Source organism: Vulpes lagopus, chromosome 23 (assembly GCF_018345385.1).
Source record: "Vulpes lagopus strain Blue_001 chromosome 23, ASM1834538v1, whole genome shotgun sequence".
NCBI classification, from domain to species: domain Eukaryota; kingdom Metazoa; phylum Chordata; class Mammalia; order Carnivora; family Canidae; genus Vulpes; species Vulpes lagopus.
This window is the reverse complement of record NC_054846.1, coordinates 37,786,388-37,809,512: the sequence shown is the minus strand read 5'-3', so window position 1 is coordinate 37,809,512 and position 23,125 is coordinate 37,786,388. Positions and strand designations below refer to the sequence as shown.

The 23,125-nt window shown below is 35.0% G+C and overlaps 1 protein-coding gene across 1 annotated transcript in view; it reads right to left on the bottom strand.

Annotated features, from left to right (window-relative positions):
- Positions 1-2,038: 2,038 nt before the first annotated feature.
- Positions 2,039-23,125, bottom strand: part of SLC6A15 (solute carrier family 6 member 15) — a 42,880-nt gene continuing 21,793 nt past the window's right edge. Inside the window, exons 3-12 of the mRNA XM_041737895.1 lie at positions 20,216-20,373; positions 19,731-19,857; positions 18,218-18,399; positions 16,718-16,828; positions 12,824-13,065; positions 12,531-12,723; positions 11,149-11,341; positions 8,400-8,559; positions 4,640-4,802; positions 2,039-3,380 (exon numbers count right to left, since the gene is read on the bottom strand). Coding sequence (XP_041593829.1) covers positions 3,009-3,380; positions 4,640-4,802; positions 8,400-8,559; positions 11,149-11,341; positions 12,531-12,723; positions 12,824-13,065; positions 16,718-16,828; positions 18,218-18,399; positions 19,731-19,857; positions 20,216-20,373 — 1,901 coding nt within the window. The 3' untranslated portion in view covers positions 2,039-3,008. The remainder of the gene's footprint in view (positions 3,381-4,639; positions 4,803-8,399; positions 8,560-11,148; positions 11,342-12,530; positions 12,724-12,823; positions 13,066-16,717; positions 16,829-18,217; positions 18,400-19,730; positions 19,858-20,215; positions 20,374-23,125) is intronic.

Below are 23,125 nucleotides of genomic sequence, written 5' to 3'. Positions count from 1 at the left end.
AATTCACATTTACTTGTCCTTTTCATCTCCTTCAAACCCACGGTTCCTAACCAAGAATGCACATTAGAATAAGTTTAAAAAAAAAAGCCAGTCATGTCCTGCATCCAATCCTAAAATAATTCACATTTAATAGGTCAGAAATATGTCTCTAAAAAGGTCACAAGTAAATCTAAAGCATAATTACAGTTAAGAAACACTTTACCTCTTAATCTTAAGTTTTCTGGGATCACTTGCCCATCTAAAATTCAATAATGAAAGTACCTTCTTCTTTTAAAAAATGCACATACACATAAACACATGGAAATGCAAAAAATACTTTCATAAGATTACATCCCATGATTTCGTTGCACCAAACTGCTAGACTTCCTCCTTATGTTTCTAACACCTAATACCAAGTACTTCTTCCCTTTTACCCACTGTGAATACTCTGTTAGCCCTACTTTCACACTCCCCAGCCTTCTTTCCATTTGAGGGTAGACAATACTTGACGGTGTTATATCCAGGTACAATTTAGGCCAGAGTTTACAAAAGTGGTGTAAAAGTACTACGAAAACAGGTATAGCTCATATGCACTACTGTTTACTGATTAAATACTACACATCTGGGAAAGAGCAGGAAAGGGGTCTCCCTGACAAAGAGAAGAAAATAGAGTAAAAAATGGATAGTTCACACTAATTACAATAGTGCTTTGGCTTAGTACTAAGAATAGGGTAGATTCTTGGTGGAGGGATGCTCAGTTAAAGGGAAGCAAATGTGTAAATACACTAACAACTGAAGAACTGACTGAATAAAAGAAGCAGAAAGGAGAGGCCATCCTGTTCTTTTCACTGTCTAGTTGCCTCATCTGCCAAGTGAGAGTACTAGAAACAGTTTGGATTCTCTTCCATCGTACAGCATCCCTGCACTTTACTGTGTAAATAGAAGGGAGGACATCAATTCACCATTGGAAGGCAGGTATCCAATGTGTAGATTAAGACGCCATGGCAAGAGAGTGGGCAAAGAGGGATGGTGCCATCTGACAGTGCATAGTCATGATAGCTACAGGCCAGCAGACAAAGTCAGTGTTTGCTACAAACTTCTCAATATTGAGGAAGCCTATAAAAATATTGCTTCAACCCAAAACATAGATGTATTTCTTCAACTTCTGAAATAATGAGGCAGATGTGCCTTCACATGAAACACTGTCCAGAATAAACTATTCATAGAAATAAGTAAGATCCAGAAGGCAGAACAAAAGATGTGTATGCATAGAGCATCTCCAAAAGGATACATAAGAAACCGGTAATGGTGGTTGCCTTTAAGGATGGAACTGGGTGGCTAGGAGAAGTGTTGGGAGGGAAGTTTACTCCATATTGCATTGTTAAAAATTTTGAGTTCTGTAAAATGTACATATATTGTCTGCCAATTAATATTTTTAAATTTTAAAGTGATATAAAATATTAATGAGTGTGTAAAAACAAAAATCACAAGTTTTAGTCACCAGTGGAATTATATTTTAAATACTGTGAGGTAGTCTGATAACATAGGTCTAGCAGGCCAAACATATTTGGCCAAAAAGACATTGATGGGTCTGGTGTTTGTACTACCTCCCCCATTTTGCTGTTGTATTCATTGCGATTATTTAAACATGACTAAGATAGCAGCAAAACAGTTATTAATAGAAGCCTTTTAGTGAGATGGCACTCAGTGGAGCTATACTTTATCCACTTTCATAGATGCAACAGTTTCATTAAAAAAAGTAATCATAATTTCTCACACTTTGGAGACAGTACTGACCCCACAAGCAGTCAACTGCACCCATGGTCTCCTAGGAGATTACTTTTTCAAGAATCATGAGACTACATTAGGACGCCATTTAACCATAGTACACTATTTTTCCTTTGTCTCTGAAGTGGGGTAACTCTATTAATCAACCTATGAATCCCTCTTGGAATGCGATGATTAAGTATTACGAAATGCCTAAGCGCTGACTGAAATGCAGGATAATCCAGTTCAAGAAAAATCAGGATGGAGAACAAGCATCATGTTTAACTTCATTTATTTGCAGCTTAAAATGTAATGCCATACAATCTTAACAATCACTTAAAAAAGGATTTATATTTGCATAAAACAGAAGCAAAACAGAAAGATATGAAATAAAATGCCATCTTGCTTCAAGTTTTCAAATCAGTACGTAGATGTATAATATACATCTATATACATTGCAAGTATATATAAATATACTATGAGTAATCTTGAAACCACAATAAATATCAAGTAGGTTTTTAGGCACACGGCATAGGAAAATGCAGAATCTGCATAATTCTTGAGAGTGCTGAGTGACTCGTTCTTAGATCATTTTCACACATATATTTTACACAAAATATACAACCGTCACACACATGATCCCCAGTCACCTCTGAATCTAAACTGTCATCCAGCATTAGTGCCTCCTTATTCTTTGATACTATTGCTCTATACAGCCATTACATAAGAAAATATTTTGCAGTATTCTTCAGTTAATAGCCTAAGAAGGTATCAGTGCTACCAAAATAAGTACAGCCTACCAACACAATATATTCATGGAAATGTGCTTAGAGGCACCAACTTACAGAACTGCTCATTGTAATACTGGGCATTACCCTGAAGGCAAACTTATAAATTTTAAATCATACCATTCTTGGATTGCCAATACCAGAAATTATCAGAAACTGAGGTAACATCTGTTTTTTGTTTTGTTTTGAGTTAGAAATGCTTGAAAAAAACACCAAAAGTATTTTTAAAAATTCTGACACACATGGACCTCAGTCACTATCGGCTTTGTCTGTAACTCCTTTCTGCGCAAATGTAAACCAAAGAATCCGAAGGAATGCTCTAGTTGAAGTTACATATACTTAAGGATTAAAGATCACAGCCAAGGAACACCTGAGATCGCCCTCTGATAAATGAAGCCTAATGCTTCTCTTAGTAGAGCCAATGTTCATTGATAAAAATGAACCAACTGGAACCCACTGATGTTTTCCTCCCAGCTACAAGTCAGATTCTGGCATATCTGGCATGTCTGCCATCAAGTACCCGATTCCATATCGTCCATTGGGAGCAGTGTCCAGAGTTGGTGATCCACTCTGTTTTCGATAAATATTTTTACCAAAACTTGGAGATGACATCTCGCTGGATATCTTTCCATGAATGAGGCTTGCGTCATCTCCCTCTAAGTTTACAGGCTCTTTCAGAACCCTTCCTCTCTTATAGGTCACAGATGCTAAATTACCAGAACTATTGTCTATCACGTTGCAGCGACGAATGATAAAGACAGCTGGGATGGGCAGTACTGCCAGGACCATCAGCGAGATACAGACAACCAGTCCCCATGTTGGATAGCTTAGAAATTCTTCAGATGCCTGTGAAAGCCAAAAAAAAAAAAAAAATCATCATTGATAATCTTCTTGCAAGTATGTGAAAAAAAAATGCATTTGTCTCAGGTCTGTAGGCAAAGAGTCTTGTGACATGCTTTGACCAACAAAATGGTGTGGAAGTGACATCAATCAACTTCCAAGGCTATGCTTTACTGGCCTTGCAATTTCTGCCTGTTTCTTAGGATGCTGCCCTGAGTCCATTATGCTAGAAAGAAGCCAAGAATGAAAGATTACATAGAGAGACCAGCTCTTCAAGTTTAATCAACTGTATGAGTTAGCTCAAGTAAGCCCTAGAGAAGAACCATGCGGCTCACCTGCAGGACCCTGAGAAATAATAAATCAGCATTACTCTCAGTTGTTAAGTTACATGTGCCACATTGTCTTTCTAAAATCTGAAAATCTGGACAACCCGGGTGGCCCAGCGGTTTAGCGCCACCTTCAGCCCAGGGCCTGATCCTGAAGACCCAGGATCAAGTCCCATGATGGGCTCCCTGTATAGAGCCTGCTTCTCTGCCTCATTCTGTGTCTCTCATGAATAAATAAAAATCTTTAAAAAAAACTAAAAATGAAATCTGAAAATCTAAGTTTTAAAGCACCTCTGGCCCCAAGGGTATTAGTAAGGGTTCACAGACTTATGAATGCCCCAGTCATGAACTTAGTTGTTGTTATATAGAGTATTGACCATGGGATAGTTAAAGGTCAGAGGTAGCTCTGAAAAACAAGCCTTCTGATTTTATGACAATTAACATGTATCTTTATTGTTATGTGGCTAATGCACCTTGAAAACAGACGGTGAAACAGCCATTGCTAATATAAAGCACTAATAATAAAACTTTCCTTCAATATATATTTCGATTATATCTTCAATGACTAATTCATATTTTCTTGTTACACAGTATCTGGGATATGATATGATACATTTATATAAAAATATTCCTGGTGGTTTGGGCAATACGTTTTCTAGAATCAAAGGCCCCATAATTATTGGGTCACCTATGGAGACATAAACACAGATACTTTAGTGAGGACCAAGTCAGCATTTCTCGGATATTAAAAAAACCTACAATGTGTAACAAAACCATACATGTTTGGGGCCAAACAAAAGACAAATCTCAAGATCCTTACATAGAAACAACATCATTCACTAAACAGCAAAATACACTGTGAAGAAAGCAAAAGACAAAAACCCCTAAAATAATGTTTTACATATATTTTTCATCTAATTTCCTTAATGTGTATTTTACCTTCTCTTCAATCCATGCATTATAGCCAGGGGGACTTAAGCCCATATTCACAATGCTCGCCGTTAGCAGTGACAATAGCATCAGGGGAGAAATGTATTTCCACATATAGTAGTAATATCTGTTGGGAGCAAAGCCCATCATGTCTTTCAGGTCTTCCATAAACCTAAATAAAAAGAAAGCATTTAAATATGCCTCACGTTAATATTCCTATACTTTAAAAAGGTGCATTATATCAACAGTTTGACAAAGGTTTAGCTATGATACCCTGTGACATTTTATGCTGAATCAAAAATCGTATTGGGGGATGACTTATTAATTAGAAACATTTATATTTTGTGTAGCAAAAGCCCTCTATTTTTTTTTTTTAGCAAAGGCCCTCTTAAACCAATTCCTGAAAAGTCCTCATTGATGACTTTCTATTCTATAATAAATACAGTATCTGCAATACATTAAAAATTCCTTATCTCTTTTTTTATTTAGCAATATTTAATATCATCCAATAGCCAATCAGTGTTTATATAACCTAATATTTCACATAATCTAACCTAATTATATAACCTAATCTTTCACTTCTTTTCATAGTCTGAATTGAAAGAAGGTCCACACATTGCAACTGGCTAATGTGTTTCTCAAACCCATTTTTCTTCTCCAGGTTCTTCCTACTTCTTTTTGTTTCTTCCAATTTTTTGTTCAATCAGCTGGACGCTCTATCTCATAGTAATCTCACGTCTGGATTTTGCTGATTATATCTACACAGTGTTGCTTCACACGTGCAACTGATCCTCTTATTTCCTATAAATTACCACTTAGACCTGATAACCATTAGACTTGAGTTGTTGTTTTAAGTAAGGTTATCACGGTATCATTTATGTGAAATAGAGTTTACCCTGTTAGGTATATGATGTTAAACTGTCAAAGCATATAATCATCACATAGTAGTCTACATCCCTCGACATTTATCTAGCGATAATTAACGCTCACCCACCAGTGCTCGTACCAATGTTTCTGTAGAGTTTTGTTTGTGTTAAGATGGTTATCTAGTAGATTCTTCAAAGAGAGATCATAGTAACTATATTCCCTAAGTTCTTGTTCATAAGTGGCTATATAGTCACTATACTTGAATGTGCGTTTTGCTGGTTTAAAAAATCTGTGGCTTGGGACGCCTGGGTGGCTCAGCGGTTGAGCGTCTGCCTTCAGCTCAAGGTGTGATCCTAGAGTCCTAGGATCGAGTCCCACATCGGGCTCCCTGCGTCGGGCTCCCTGCCTGCTTCTCCCTCTGCCTGTGTCTCTGCCTCTGTGTGTGTGTGTGTGTGTGTGTGTGTGTGATGAATAAACAAGTAAAATCTTTTTAAATAATAAATAAATAAATAAATAAATAAATAAATAAATAAATAAATAAATAAATTTGTGGCTTAGGTTTTCCTTCCTTGAGATTGTAAATATTTTAACTCATAATATTGTTACAGGAAATTTGTTGACTATCAGATTTTTCTCTTATAAACAACTTTGACTGGCTTGTTGGTTATTGTTTTTGCCCAGATGGCTTTTTTTTTCTTCTTCTTCTTTTGTTTGTTTGTTTTTTGTCTTAAAGTAAGAGCCTAGACTATATCCTGTTTTGGCCATTATGTCTATTTTTCTAAATATATCATGTGCCCCTTCAACATTCAGGTTGTCTCTTATTTTAGGCAAGTTTCTTGAATTACAGGTTTAGTATTATTCTGGCCACTGCTTTTAGAGGACTTTATTGTACACATTACACATGTGGAGTCATCTTTGTTTAATACTTGTCCCTATTCTTTTCCTTAGCTCCTTTGTTATTTCTTCCTGATTTAAAAAAAAATATTCCTTCTAATTCTTGTAGAACTAGATATGGTGCTTATTGCTTTTGTGTTCTTTTTAATTTGATCATCACTTCTGAATATTATTATTCACAATTACTTCCTGAGTTCTACTACCTGTTTTCAAATCTTCCTTTTCTTAATTATCATACTTCTTGATTTTTAAATAACTGATATATGCTATTCTTTTTCTTTTTGGAAAATTTATTTCAACTCATTTTGAAATGTAGTTAGTTTTTCACCTATTTTGCTTGTATGCTTTTGTTGTCTGTAGGGATTTATTCTGCTCCTTTCCTTTTAAAAATTTTTTTTTCCCAAAGATTTAACCGCATTCCATTGAAATGAATTTTCCTGCATTTTTAGACACTAAGATATACACTAAAAAATGGCAGAGCATTTTTTGGCATTTTTAAGAAAGAGATTTCTATCTTAGGAGGTTATTGTTATGCTCGTGGGCAATGTATGCAGAGCACACTACCTCACATACAGTAGGAATTTAACAGGTGCACATATAGTAGAAATTTAATAGATATCAGGTTAATAACTACTATTAATCATGGTATCATTTCTCCTGCTGTTATTAACTATTATTATTTAGGGACACTAACTACTAAAAAGAGAATTTTGTACTATGCCTATTGTAAATGACAAACTATATAAATGGAAGTCTAAATTATGATCTTATCGATCCACAGATAAGCCCACTAATGATATCCTATTCCAACACAGTGCAAGTTAGGAGTTGGGGGTAGAGTATAGAGAAAGCTAATGCTGCATTTAAGGTCTAAATAACAGTCCTGGCTCAATAGCTAACATACTGATTCTCCTGTTCAAGTAAGGCCAATTTTCCACCTGTAATATGGATAATATTAGTTACCACAGGGTATTTTATTTTTATTTTATTTAATGCATGCCAGACAGCTATCACTAGTATTGACGTATAGTAGATGATTATTAAAAGTAGGTCCCCCGCCCTTCCTTACCTGGAGGGTTTAACACTAATAAAAACATTCTCTAAGTGTTGTCATGAAACCCATTCAAGGCCAATAATATTCCCTACATTGTTTAAGAGCACTCTGGTCTTCGTGCAACAAACTCACCCCTACTTTACACAGACCTCTAATAAGCTTGCTGAAGTCCATATATGTTAGCTAAAGACAACAACTTTAAAAAAATATTGTACAAAACCTCCGGTAACCTTTTTCTTCTGAGATTACGTTAATGCCTCTTTTCATGCCAAGTATATATACTTTCCACATCTAGCAGGCATATAATCTAGAGGCTTAGGCATCTAGCGGTTCAAATAGTGACTCCGCATGAATATGAAGTTTGTGCAGAGCAAATGCCACATACGCCTCAGAGCAAGATACATCATTTTCCAAAACTGACCTGCTACTTAGGACACTATGTAGTATAATAAAATAAGGCATTATGTAGCATAGTAAAATAAAATTCCTCCCACAAAACAGATTAGTAAAGTAATTGGGAAGTTTAAAGCTCAGCAGAGACAGCTATGGACCCCAGGTGTGCCTCCGCCCAGGTAGGTGATGAGCTGGTCCGGTGATGTCTCATAAGCCTGAGAAATGTGAAATGTGGGCAATAATAACCTAAAATAACAAGGTTTTTGGAGCATAGCCACTACTCCCCAGATCCTGGCAGTTACTATTTGATAACTAGGATTAAATCAAAGCTCCAGAATCCTAGATTATCTTACTGCCTACACAATTCTAGCTAATCACCTAATAGGAGACTATACTTTGTTAAAATGACTGAATGAAGAAGAGCCTGCAAAACATTTGACTTTGCTGCAAAGAATTTTTCCCTCTACTCATTTCCCTCCTCATATAGATGAAATAGACATTGACAATTGTTTTTTCCAAAATAGAGATGAAAAATGAATGCATAAAAGCAAATATACTTACTTATCTATGCCATAAACACAGGATACAGCAATATTCTCCAAAATAACTATAATTAGCAGAGGCAGCGTAGCAGAATAATCATCAAACATTGTAACGAAGTAATTTCCAGAGCGTTGCACAAATATCAGGCCAATACAAAATGCCAGAAGACAACAGGCAACTGTACAAAAGAAATAGATTCAAAAACTAAGCTTTTATTCAGTCAAGTCTTTTAAATTTAATTATGAGTTCTTACATTCAAACAATGTTGTCTTCACTTTTATAACTTGTCAATGATAAAAAGAGGCAACACTTTTCCTGATACTTTGGAATATAATACATGGGCAGTTAGTGACTTGGACTTAGCCCCAGATTTAATATGAATCACTGTAGACAGTAACTTTTGACCAGTTACTATTAATGTACAAGCTTAAAGAGATTTCTGGAATCCATATAATATTCCCATATTTATGTTAGACTCTATTCTCTCATGCACTTCAGTTGAGATGTTGTCAAATACAAAAGATGACTGTGTTCTATTCCTCAACCACCTGTTAGTAGAGGTGAGTAAAAGTAGTAAAGCAGAGGGGATCCCTGAGTGGCTCAGTGGTTTAGCGCCTGCCTTTGGCCCAGGGCGTGATGCTGGAGTCCCGTGATCAAGTCCCACATTGGGCTCCTGCATGGAGCCTGCTTTTCCCTGTGCCTCTCTCTCTCTCTCTCTCTGTCTCTCTCTTCTTTCATAAATAAATAAATAAAATCTTTTTAAAAAAAAAGAGTAGTAAAGCAGGTACTTCAGTTCAGGAGGGGAGAAAACAACATCCTTGGGTTCACTCACGTGGGGGTTCCCTGACAATCTCCACTAAGCATGGGTTAAGTGAAGTCATCTCCTCCACCTCTTAAGCTAGTAGTGTGAGTTACATCACACATAAGTGAATAGTATATGTCAACATATAATGTAGGGAAGGCAAAGTAACTTTACTTGGGGCCTATCACATATGGAAATATTTAAATGCTTGTCACAGTACGCAGTACTCAGAGTCTCAGGATGGAAGTAGCAGGGCACCAACTTCCACCATGTTACATAGTAAATATGAAGAAAGCGTATTGTAGGTGGTACAGATAGTAAGAGTTTTGCTGCAGATTTGATTGGAAAAGATCATAAGTAATTTACTTATCTAAGTCCTACCATACTGTCAGAGAAGACAAAAGCACATCTGGCAAAGATGATGGAGGAACAGTTCATCAAGGTGAAATATGACTTTAAATATAGGTATGATCCCGAAAGACAGATAACGGAAAAACAGAGGACATTCCCCTCTGCGTGGCACCAAACAGGTTCTCCAGTGGGTTCACCAAATAATACCCTGTGCGTTTTTTCCTTCTACACTGTTGATTTTCCCTTAATTTTTCAAGCCCTCTTACACAGAAGGGTTTAGACATGGGGCAAGCATGAGGAAAGCAACAAAGATGTTATTTAGTACACGCATCAAGAAGGATATTGATATCCTTGAACGGAATAGAAACTTCAGAAGAAGAGGCTGCCTTGTGGGATATGATAAGGAAGTTTCTCATTTAGGTTCAGTTGAGTTGAGGATGTTGAGACGAAAGTATTTAACAAACTTTTGAAACTGTTTTACATACATACACACCAACTTAACAGAGCAGTGAGCGATAAAGATACATATTTGAGAATTATTTACACACAAGCTATTACTAATCTTCCAGAGCAAAAAAAAAAAAAAAGAACTTTGAGGAGCTTATATATTATTGCCCAGCACTCAATATCATATTTTTTTCCAATTTGTTTTTGCCTTACTTAAAACACTGTTGGATTCTGGTCTGGACTCTGGTCTGGCTGGCTTCCTTAACTATTCCCTTTATCTCTGTTTATATATGCTAAGCTAAAGCTATTACTAAAAAAAAAAAAAAAAAAAAAAAAAAAAAAAAAAAAGCTATTACTAAAGCTATCCTCTGACCCCTAGAAGACTCTTTCCCTTTCCAATTCAACTGCCATCTCTTTTACTGATAGTTCTAATATATATTTAGGTGAACCTTGCAGCTTCTTGATTCTTGTAACACGTTAAGATGCTATTAGGGTACTATGTTATCTATCAGTGTATTACATGGTGTAAGTCTTATGTGCCCAACTTGGTTTTAGTTACTGGTACTATTATTTTTGGAGACAAGGCTCTTCTGTATCTCCTGTATCTCTTATAATTTCTCTTACATCCTTTAAATCCTTCAAATGCAAAGATGATGCAGTACAAAACTCGTACTTTAAAAATTGCTTACAGACTTTACTTATTAATAACCATCAATATTGACAAATTATTTTATTTTCTTTCCTACTCAGAGATATTAACTACTAGCAGGCTACAAGAGATATTTTATATGAACTGAATTTAGGTTTATCAATTTCAACTATGCACTTTTTTGGAAAAGGAATACTGGATCTCAACTTTTAAAAATAATTACTTGTCTCACTTAAAAATTATACATGAACATTCTATGACTTTATTCTAGTGCCAGTAATTCATGATAGTGATACTATTATTAATAAAAAGTAATATAATAAGTAATCACTAATAGTATAATCTACATTAAATCTATCATTTGCATTGTATATAAACATATAAATAAAATAACAATAATAACACATATTCATGAATGGGCATTAATAAAACACTTCCCTATTTCCATCTCTGACCTCTCACCAAGAGTAAAATGGCCTGTGCCAGTTCAATGAAAAGACAAACACTTAAAAACTCACCAGTAAGAATTTCTTTCCTCGCTTTGAAAGTGTCCACAAAGGGTGTGATGATCCCTTCAATGGTCCCAAACATGCTGCCAAGCCCTAGGTTTACCAGCATGAAGAAGAACATCACTGACCAGAAGGGGGATGCAGGGAAATGTGTCATTGCTTCTGTAAAGGCAATGAAAGCTAAGCCAGTTCCCTGAACTGCCTGTAAAATACATAAATTAGCAACATTAGTACTGAGCAATATTACCGGATGGCTAAATATATCAGTTACATAGGGGAGGGAAAACTGAATAATGCTTGGGGGTTTCTGGAAATAGATAGGCTGATATCATGCTGTCTCCTAAGAAACTGTGCCTCTAAACAAAAGTTGATTGTGTTACCTCATAAAAACAACAGGCAAGAATTAAAAAAGGAAAAAAAACAAAAACAAAAACTTTTAAGGGTAACTTAGTAATTAAATCTTTCTTTACAGAGCTCAAGATTTTTATGCAAATGATGGCTCCATCCAGAACTTCCTGCACATCATTCTTTATGTTTAGTCTCATGTGTAGTGTTAGCTATCTTACTGAGAGGGATTAATGGTCAAATTCTCCATTACATTTTCCTTTTTTGGCAATACAGGGAAAGGGCAACAAACACAATGATACTTATTAATATTCACATGTTTCATGTTTCTTAAATGACAGTAGCTAAAGGAAAGGACTTTTTCATGACTTGTTAAACATAAATGGCTGAATATCAATTATGTGTCCAATCATGCAATAAATAAATGACAGTCATAATTCAAATTTTGTATTAAACATTATACCAGGAAAAGTATCTAATTTCATTTTCTATGATGAAAGTCAATTTATATTCATAGTTTTAATTCTTTTAAGATTTTATTTATTTATTCATGAGACACAGAGAGAGAGAGAAAGAAAGAGAGGCAGAGACACAGGCAGAGGGAGAAGCAGGCTCCATGCAGGGAGCCCGACGTGGGACTCGATCCCAGGACTCCAAGATCACGCCCTGGGCCAAAGGCAGGCGCCAAACCACTGAGCCACCCAGGGATCCCATCCCCCATAGTTTTAATTTTTGTGGCTTAATCAATGAGATTGCTTTTTAAAGTAAAGCAAACCTATGTAATTTCAAAAAGTATGATCTTTTGATTTCTCTCTGTCTTATTTTTTCCCTTTGCTTGTTTGTTTCATTCCCTAAATTCTACAAGTTAACTAAGATAAAAACTTAGAAAAAAAGAAAGTATGTTCTCCGAAATAAAAAAGGTGAGTTTTGAAAGAGCATAATCTTCTGCTGGCATTTTAAGGGTCATTTTCCTAAAAGAAGTCTTACAGATAATGCAAATTTCACTGAATGATAATTACTGTATTGCTTAAACAGAGCCTACTCACTTTATTTAGTTCATCTTCAATTTTACAGGAATTGAGATGAAGAGCAGGAAATTCTTCTTCTTTCACTTTCTGAATGATATCATAAACTAAACGATAATCTTCTGCAGTAACAGCTGAAAGGTTGATATGACGAGGAATAATATCCTGACTAATGTTGCCCATTTTCAAAAGTTTTATGATAATTTTCGAGTTTCTGAAAAATAGAACAACATAATGAATAAGACTTTTGGGTTTGGGGGTATACTTTGTATATAATTATGTCATCAAAAGCTAAAGGAAATTAATATCCATACTCTGTTATGCATTTCTCATTTATAACATTTGCTTTGAAGCCCAGAACTGCAAACACCACCAGTGTTGCCAGGACAGATGTAAAAAAATTAACGAAGGACACCAGGACAGCATCAAAGTGGCAGTTGTTGTCTCTTTTGTTGTAACTTGAAAAGGCGATGACACCACCAAATCCCAGACCTAAGGCAAAGAACACCTGAGTAGCAGCTTCTCTCCAGACCCTGGGCTCCAGCATCATTTCAAGCTGTTTAAAATTAAACATAAGAGAAGTCAGCTGCAAAACAGTATTTCAGAATAATCTACATGGAATTAGTTCTATCATTTAAATACATCATAATGATATTTATGCACCCAAAGGTTATTTAAACTGGAGGAATAATCTGTTCTTAGTAGAATAACAAAGTTTTCACTTAGCAGTGAAACAAGAAATATGAATAAGAAAAATCATAGACAATCAAGTGTGTAGATGGAGATTTTACTCACATAGAGATTTTCTACACTTTCTACATTTCTACATTATAGAAATTTTTAGGTTATTTTTAAGACAAATCAAAAGGAGTATTTGAAATTAACTATCTTCAATCATCTCTTACCTAAGTCTTTGTTTTCTTTACAAAGCAAAATAAATTAACTACCAACATAGTCTAATGATTTAACTAATACCTTGAGTTTTGTGTCTTCTTGTGGTAGTCTAATAGTCAGGGCAGATAATAAGCAGATTATAAACTTCGGAGAGTTGACTATTTGTACTTTGCATATTTACATATGTATTTCTTTCAAAAGTTTCCTGAAAGCCTCTCTGAAAATTGAAGCAATTCAACTACATCGTCTCAGAGACCCTTTCAGAGCCAATATTCTAAAGTTCTGAACCTGTGCTGAACATTTATTTCAAGTAACTCTGCTATGCTTCTGGGACAATTATCACTGCGTATAACCAAATCTTTTATTTATTTATTTTTAATCAAATCTTTTAAACGGAACAATTAATATTAGCCATATCTGACACAGATGTCAATAAAGAGTTAAATTTGATTTCAATAATAACAGTGTTTAAGTTGGTATTTTATCTCCTTTTACTATTGCAATGAAATTGCCTTCATTGGGAGCAACATCAAATATGGCTAAGAACATGAGTTCCACAGTCAGTTTCAGACCCTGATTTTGCCATTTAATAATCCAAAAATAGTGCAATCTAGAGTAAGTGGCTGCCCTCCCTCAGTTTCAGCTTCTTCAACCGAAGATGGGAGTAACAAGGCTTATACCACTCTGTCATATTCCCTACCAAACCCTAAGAGCTCAATAACTATTGACATACATGGACTGTATTGGTAGGAACATTGATAAGCACTTTGTATGGATTATGTCATTCAATCTTCAGGACAATCCATGAAATTTATTGCTTGCTATTATCTGAATCTTAAAAAGGTTAAGTACCCTGACTAAGGTTACATGGCAGTTCTGGGGAAGAGTCGGAATATGAACCAAAGTAGATTCCAAAATGCAGATTTTCTCAAATATGAGGATTTATTGTCCAATTAATTTTTGCTATTACTATTGAAATAGGATATAGGTATAATATTCTGATGAAGCTTAATCGTGATTAGATCTATAATTTATTGGGATACTGGGGTGGCTCAGCAGTTTAGCACCTGCCTTAGACCCAGGGCACGATCCTGGAGACCTGGGATCGAGTCCCACCTCAGGCTCCCTGCATGGAGCCTACTTCTCCCTCTGCCTGTGTCTCTGCCTCTCTCTCTCTCTCTCTCTCTCTCTCTCTCTCGTCTCTCATGAATAAATAAATATCTTAAAAACATTTAAAAAATACAGATCTATAATTTATTAAGATTTAATTAAAATGTGCATATTGTTTATTAATCTTTGCTACATTACCATCCTGTCATTAACACTGAAGATGAATACACCTGACTTTCTGTCTCTACTTTACCCACTAGATGGCAGGCAATGCCTATTTACTAAAGACATTCAGCTTACTTCCAAGTCAGGAACTAAATCTCCATTCACTGTTTTGGGAATAGTTGGTATTCTTTACTTTCTCCCTGGGATGAACAACGTAAATTAAAAAGTAATTGACAACGAATCATTATTATATTAACTGACATACCTTGCAGTGACCTAATACAGAATTTTATCTACAGTCAATGAAAAGTGACCTGAAGAGTTAGCTATATTTTAATAGTGATTCCTCGTCTTGTTTATAATGTCAATAACGACAGTTTTAAATTCAGAGCCAAGTAAAAATGTCATACCAAAGTAGTTTAATTCCAAGATTTCTTTTTAAATCAAATATTTAGAATTTTGTCATGGGGAATTGCCAACTTATATAAAGAAGTTCAAACCAAAGGTTGTTACTCGAAGCTCAGAATCTTTTTCTCAGAAATCTTTTTAAAAATATTACAAGATTAATATTTTTGGTCAGTAAATATGGCCCATTTGAAACTGATTTAAATTGTAATGCAACTGGAATCTATAAATCTTAACTAGGTATTCACTGGGGAGTTCCAACAACTCTACATGCTAACCAGGACTCTTGAATTAGTTAAGAAAATCAGATACCAATGGCAGCATTTTTGCTACTTAGAGAATGAATACCAAGCTGGAACCTGATACCCAAAGAACACAGTGTCTTTTACATAGTATCAGGGCAGCTGCCAGGAGTGACAAAGAATTCCAAGGAAGATAATTTCTGCCCAAATCCCGCAGCAGGATGCTGGCTGCTCATTCACTCTTCAGATAACTTCCAATTCTGAACTAATTTTGAAATTTTATCTTTATAACTCCATGTCTACCTATGATAGTGTTAGCAAACTAATAATGAAGTGTTAACTTCATTTCATTGAAAAACTAAAATGTATATGTACCTCAAAACTTGTTTTTGTTTCCTGACAAATCACTATATCAAGTCCACAGGATTAAGTAAATAGGTTCAATGTGCTCAGTATTGAGTTCAATTCTAAGATGAATCAGAGAACATAAATGCTGAGCCTTCTATTGACCCAAATGAGAATTTTACTGAAATGTAAATGCATTTATAAAGGTTACAAAAATCCCCAAACTCACCACTATAAATATTATTCTAGGAGGTACAAAACCTCAAAATAAGAACACTGATATTCTCTGAGGAGACAGGATTTAGAGTACAGAAGCCTTCTTTGCCTGGATTCATGGATTTTAGATGATCTGTCAATCTTCTGAGATGTTAAACAAATTAATATGTTCATTATGTTTCTCTGGTAAGAAGATGTTATTATCGTTGTGGGATTTTTTTGTTTCCAAAGGGGTCAATTACAAAAGGTTAAGAACCACTGACATAGATAGAGAAGAAAGTAGAGAAGAGACGGAAAAGTCCTCGGGTGCCCAAGTGGATCAGTTGGTTACATGTCGGACTCTTGATTTTGGCTCAGGTCATCATCTCAGGGTTGTGGGATTGAGCCCTGTGGTAGGCTCCATCCCCAGCATGGAGTCTGCTTGTCCTGCTCCCTCTGCTCCTCCCTCTGCACCTCCCCCTGCTTGCATTCTCTCTCTTTCAAATAAATAAATAAAATCTTTAAAAAAAAAGATTAAAAAGTCCCAAAATTTAACAGTGTAAAAAAATGAGAAGTTAGTTTACTATAAAAAGGGGAATTTTTAAAGTTCACATAGTGACTGCCTTACTCTAGAACTAAAATGGAACATTTAAAATTAGAAATAGATGGATATAATTATAGATATATAAAAGCCCTGGTTTTTCTAGGCTGTTTAATGTAACAGCTGTAATTTAAAAGGTTGGTATACATATGTTTAGGACAATTATCCCTTAAATCTAACTGTGGGTACATTTTAACAGTAAACAAAATGATTTTACAATCATAAGCCATAAATAGAAATGCAATACATACCTTAGGGGTAAACATGTGGCGGATGCCATCAATTGAACCATTTAAAAAGAACACTCTGACTAGGAAGCATATAAGTACGACATATGGGAAAAGAGAACTAAAATACATGACCTACAAAGAAAAAAATAAATATAGGTGAGACATATTAACAACCATATTCCTTTCTATAGTTAAGATTATGTGTTCTGTTCTATACTCGGACAGTCTCTGTTTTTATAGCATGATTAATAGTACTATTAATACCTTGTATAACCATCATACTAGAATGTCTTATTAGTCTTAATGCAATGTGACTTATTTAAGGTGCCATTTGAGATATAATAAGAAATAGGGAATCTCCCTTACTTATACTCCTTTAAAATAGTCCACAGGCATGATGTAACTTGAATAGTGTTTATTTCTTATAGTTCACAAAACAAGCAATCTTTAAGAGAAATAATGGCTACCATCTCCCTAACAAATTTCTACTTTTATTGTTTTAGGTCACAGCAACAGTAAAAACAAGTCCTTTTTTTTTCTTCATTAATCAAAATTCCATTATAATTCTGTAAAGCTTCTGAAGTAGAGGGCAGCCCCTGTTAAGTCTCCTAAGACTCTAATTAATGTCAAGGTTTTACTTTCTGCTTCACTAGTGTTCAGTTTAAAGTTAAGTGAATGTTTCTTGTAGAAAAGCAATTGTCCTGACCAGACGTTTGCTGCTTCCTTGACATCTCCATGTGGAAGCCTAACAGGTCTCTAAAACATTTCAGGTCCAGAAAAGAGCTTCTGACTTTCCCGCAAAGATGTCCCTACCTGTCTCTGTCTCAGCAAATAGCCTCACCATCCATCTAGGTGCTGAAGTCAAACATCTAGAAGCAGCCCTACACTACTGGTAATATTCTCCTAGTTTCCAGGCTACCACTCATGTTATCTTATTCCTACTCCAGGGATTTTTTTCATACAGTTGCAATAAAGTGTGAATTCCTCTCTCTAACCTGCAAAGCCTCACATTAGAGTGGCCTCCCTGCCCACCCCACCACCTGTCCCCCAGCTGAGCTAACCCCCAGGCCCTTGCCAGCTGCCTCAGACCCAGCTCTACAGCCTCAGAACAGAGCAGGGCTGCACTCTCAAGTCTGAGTATGAGGTGCTCATCCCCTGATCTGTATGACTCACTGTCCTGTTATTTATGTTTCACCCTCATCTTTGGTGAACTAAGGGTCAAGGGAAAGAACAGCAAAAATGAAGGTCTTTTAGGTAATGACACAGAATTTCAAAAAATGTCTTGGGTGAAACAAGGAAAGATTATAAGTGACTTTAGATTTCACTACAAAACACGTCCTTACTTATGTTCTTTCTTTAAACACACTTTCAAAAGCACTACTTTCCACCAATCTTTATTTAACTACCTAGAATGACACGGTACTTGTAGTTTGCCCACAGACATTTATAGCAGAGCTTGAGGCGGGCATCACACGCAGGAGTGGTGAGGAGCAGAGTCAGGAGGGACTCTAACATACTAACTTTTCCAGAAGATTGAATGCCTTTGATCATAGCCAAGCAAACCACAGCCCAGGCAGCCAGCAAGCAGACGGTCATCTTCCAGTTTAAGCCCCCACTTTCAGAAATGGAACTGGAAATATTCAGGGTTTCTCTGTACCAGTAATAGGTGGTGGCAGAACTTTTTTCACATTCTGGCTCTACAACTATGGAAAGAAAGGTAATACAATCATTTCAGAGTAGGAAGAGTAATTGGGTTATTGTTCTGCTCCCAGTAAGCCTATAAATGAGTTCTTAATATTTCATAGAAAAGTACACTATTCTACAGAAGCATTTAAGTTCACCATGAAAACTCAACTGTGCAAAATTGTGAAAAATCCACAGACATGTATTCTTGTTGATATTTTTTATTACACATCGCTGAAATAGGAATATGTAAGCTTTTTATCAAAGTAGTTAAAACACATCAGGTTTATAGCCCCTTCAATGCCCAGAATTATCTGACTGACTTCCTGGGACAGAGCTGTCAAATATGCTAGCCGCTGGTCAGATGTGACTTTTGAAATGAAGCTAGTCTAAAGTGGCATGTGCTATAAATACAAAATACCTGAAGATTTTAGAGACGTAGTGCAATTAAATAATGTAAATTAGGGCATTACTAATTTTTCTATTAATTATTTGTTGAAATGTTAATATTTTGGAAAAAATAGTTCACCTATTTCTTACTTGTTTCAGTGTGGCTAGTAGTAAATTTTAGACTACATATATGTGTTGCATTCGATGTTTACTGGACAACAGTACTAGAGGGACTTCTCCTTTGTTTACGTTCTAGAATTTAAACATAAATGATTGAAAAACTAAACAAAACTAAACAGAACTAAAGATATAAAAACAATTACTTCAATCCTAATTCTTTTGCCCTAATTTTTATGTTACTTTTATTTTTCTCTCCTTTATGACTACCTGTAGGTCCTTTTAAAAACAATTTGTGTGACTGAAGTATAGTTGACATACAATGTTATTCATTTCGATGTACAATATAATGATTGTACAATTCTGTACATGACACAATGCTCACCACAATAGGTGTAGTTAGTTACCATGTGTCACCATATAATTATTACAGTATTATTGACCATCTTCCTTATGCTGTACTTTTCATCTCCATAACTTACTCGTTTTATAGCCGGAAGTTGTATTTTATTTATTTTAATCAAAATATTAGGCATCAAGAAAGGTGTACAAAATAAAAAATTGTCAAAGTTAACAACTGAAGGGTTGTAATATTTTACCATAATGTTGTGGGGCATGATAAAATAACTTGGGAAGAGCTAGTAAAATTAGATGGTGCCAAAGGTCTTTGCTCTAAGTATGCCAATCCTAAAAGTGAAGAAAGCTTGCTAGGACAATTTTGCAAGATTTTTCTATATTATTTTCAGAAAAGAAAAAAAATCTCAAAATATCATGCCCTTAGCAACTTTATGATTTTTATATACAAAAAAAAAAAAAACAAAACACTGCATGATACATGTCTTACAAGTGTGTGAAGCATTTTTCACCAAAGGACATTGATCCCAAGGTAGAGGCTGCTGAAAAGATTGAGAAAAATAGAACAAACTCCAGCCAATGATGACATTGTAGTAGAGACCCACAAAAAAGCACACCTGCAAAACAAAATAGTGCGATTACATTATGCTTCCTATGCCCCTTCCTTTGAAATGAGATGAAATGCATAAAGCCCCATTTAACATGTTAAAAAACCCTCCCCATTTCATTTTTATTTGAAACACATTATCTTTTCTAAGAAGATGTCTCTCTTAGGTCTTAGGAACATGCATTATCAAGATTGAACTATATTAATATTTACAGCTTTGAAAGTGTATTAGTGCAAACTAATCGTGTTTTTTTAACACAATTAAGAGTTGAATAGAAATACACACTCAAGGGTTTCATTTAAATGCAAACTATACAATGACAAACCCTGTAAAAATTATATAACATATACCATACCAGGAAACTTACTACACAACTTGCAAATCCAATGCCACCCAGTTTAGGGCTTATGTAATTCCATACACCAATGCTTCCTCGCCGGATTCTCTGACCCACAGCAAGTTCCAGGAAAAAAAGGGGAATACCTATTACCAGAAGCAGTATTAAATATGGCAAAAGATATGCACCTACAGAGACAAGAACAAATAAAATAGATCATATTTTCAAAAGTCACAGTAGAGAATACACTAATTTTGAATATCTCATAAAAGACAGTATTTGAACTTCTATTATAGTGTAATTATAAAGGACTTGAAAGAATATGCAATTTCATCATTTTAAACCTTCTAGTATTTGAAATCTGGATTTGACAGCTACAAAGAGTTTCTGATAAAAAAAAATTATCGTAAAAGTAAGAATGTAAAGTTTTAGTTTCATTTTATTGGAAGGGTAGACCTTCATTTTCCATAAAAATAACTGATTTCTCAAAGTTAATTATTTTCTCACGTAGGCTTCACAAACTCCTGGAATTCTTATTCATATGATGCTCATGAAGTAATTTATTAAATCTCATTCAAACTCAACTAAACATGCATTCCAAATCAGTTTAATTAGAATGAATGAAATTTTATAGTATTAAAGCTGACTTTTTTCCCCTAAATAACAACAGGGGAGAAGAAATGGCAGCTTAGACTGAAAAGGAAAAAAAAATAGGAAAAGAAAAAGAACTTTTACATCAGACAAATATCATTTTTTCTCATAAATACTTCATTTAAAAAGTATATTTAAGGAATTTTTGTTTCCCTTTTTTTTTTTTTTTAAGAGAGAGATAGAGAGAATGTGGGCACACAGGCTAAGGGCAGGGGAGGGGCAGAGAGAGAAGGAGGGAGAGAATCTTAAGCAGGATCCATGCCTAGTGTAGAGCCTATCATGGGGCTCAATCTCACAACCCTGAGATCATAATCTGAGTCAAAATCAAGTCAGAAGCTTAACCAACTGATTCTATACACTAATTCAAAATTAGTGTATCACCACCCAAGCACCCCAAAAGGAATTTTTTATTTTTCAAAATTCTGTGAAGGGGCAGTGAAGTTGAGTGAGAAACTAAGATATTTAATACCTATTGAAAATACATGTGCAAATGTATATTATCCTTGTGGTAAGATTTTCATACTTTAGAAAATTATAGCTAAACCTCGAATTAAGACATATGACCAGTTATTTTAAAATAGTTTCACAATGTTAGTATCAGGCTTTATTAACTGATAAAGTTAAATGTGAAACGTATTCATTTCTACATAAGAACACATATGCAAACTATTCATTAAATAACCTCTAGAATGAACTTCCTACATTCAAATTTCCTATCTGGAGCTTTGTCCAATCAGATACTGTCAAGGCAATCATGCAATTGATGGTGTCAATGCCATAAGAGGCCATTTGTTGTATTCTCCCATTTTTTAAAAAAGAAGTGTTTGATGGCTTTGAATAGATTCTGAGATTTATCTCAGTATCTTTGTACACTTCTGAAATTATGACCATAAACAAGAATTTCCCTAATATTGTGGTCCATAGAAAATCTCTACTTTCTTATGACTGATTTGCAGTCTTTTGGATTTGAGTTGATTCTACAAATGGATACATAATGTAAAGCATGGATGCGTGAGCTCATAAAACAGAATTATCAACTATCTAATACTAAAATGATTAGTAACATTCAGGTGCTAATGACCTTAAAATGTTTCCCAAAGAACTGAAAGTGCATTTTAACACATGCACCTAATCCTAGAATGTGGATGAGTTTGTGTATGTGTGAATGACAGGGAAAATGAATTAAAACTGGACTCCTTGGGAATCTTTCCTCAGTTATGTGTGCATGACATGCTATTAGATACTTCTAACTCACATTACTCACATTAGCCCCCATATTAATAATAGTTATAACTAAATAAATAGAAACATCATAACTAACACAAAACTGAGCATTTACTATTTGCCAGGCACATTTCTAAGCCTGATATGCATAGTTATCCATGTATTCCTTACAAGAATCCAATGGGGTATCATTATCATCATTTTACAGATGCAGGAACTAAACTAGAAAAAGTAAGCTAACTTGTAAAAGGTCACATGGCTAGTGTGGGAAAGAGCCAGGCTTCAAGGCCAAATTGACTTCAAAACCTGAGCTGGTAAAAAAAAAAATATATATATATATATATATATATATTAAAAATAATAAAATTAAATTAAATTAAAAAATAAAAATAAAACAAATAAAATAAATAAATAAATAAATAAATAAATAAATAAAGAAAGAAAGAAAGACCTGAGCTGGAAGCTTCTATATTACACTACTTATTAAGCATCACCATTTTTCTTTAAGTTTAATATCTTCAGACAAATCATCTTATGTTGGGTCTGTTACTTTTTAGTTCTATTATTCATGAAGTGCCTCAAGTGACAAATGAGTGAGATTCAGGTTGTCTGAGGCTGTTTGACTAGACAGGCGAATACACCACTCAAATATCCCAAAAGCTCAACGCTACGCTGCATGTTGGGTATAGCCTTTTGTACCCTGGCAGTCATTTAGACACGATAAAGTCCATTGGCATTTTGTAATATCACTGTCTAGTATTTGTGATTAGAACAAAGGAAACAATAGTAGGAACAGCATTTTGACTCTTTTTGCATTTGAAAATAAGGAGGAGGGATCCCTGGGTGGCACAGCGGTTTAGCGCCTGCCTTTGGCCCAGGGCGCGATCCTGGAGATCCGGGATCGAATCCCACGTCAGGCTCCCGGTGCATGGAGCCTGCTTCTCCCTCTGCCTGTGTCTCTGCCTCTCTCTCTCTCTCTCTCTCTCTCTCTCTGACTATCATAAATAAATAAAAATTTAAAAAAAATTAAAAAAATGAAAATAAGGAGGAGGAGCACATTTTTCT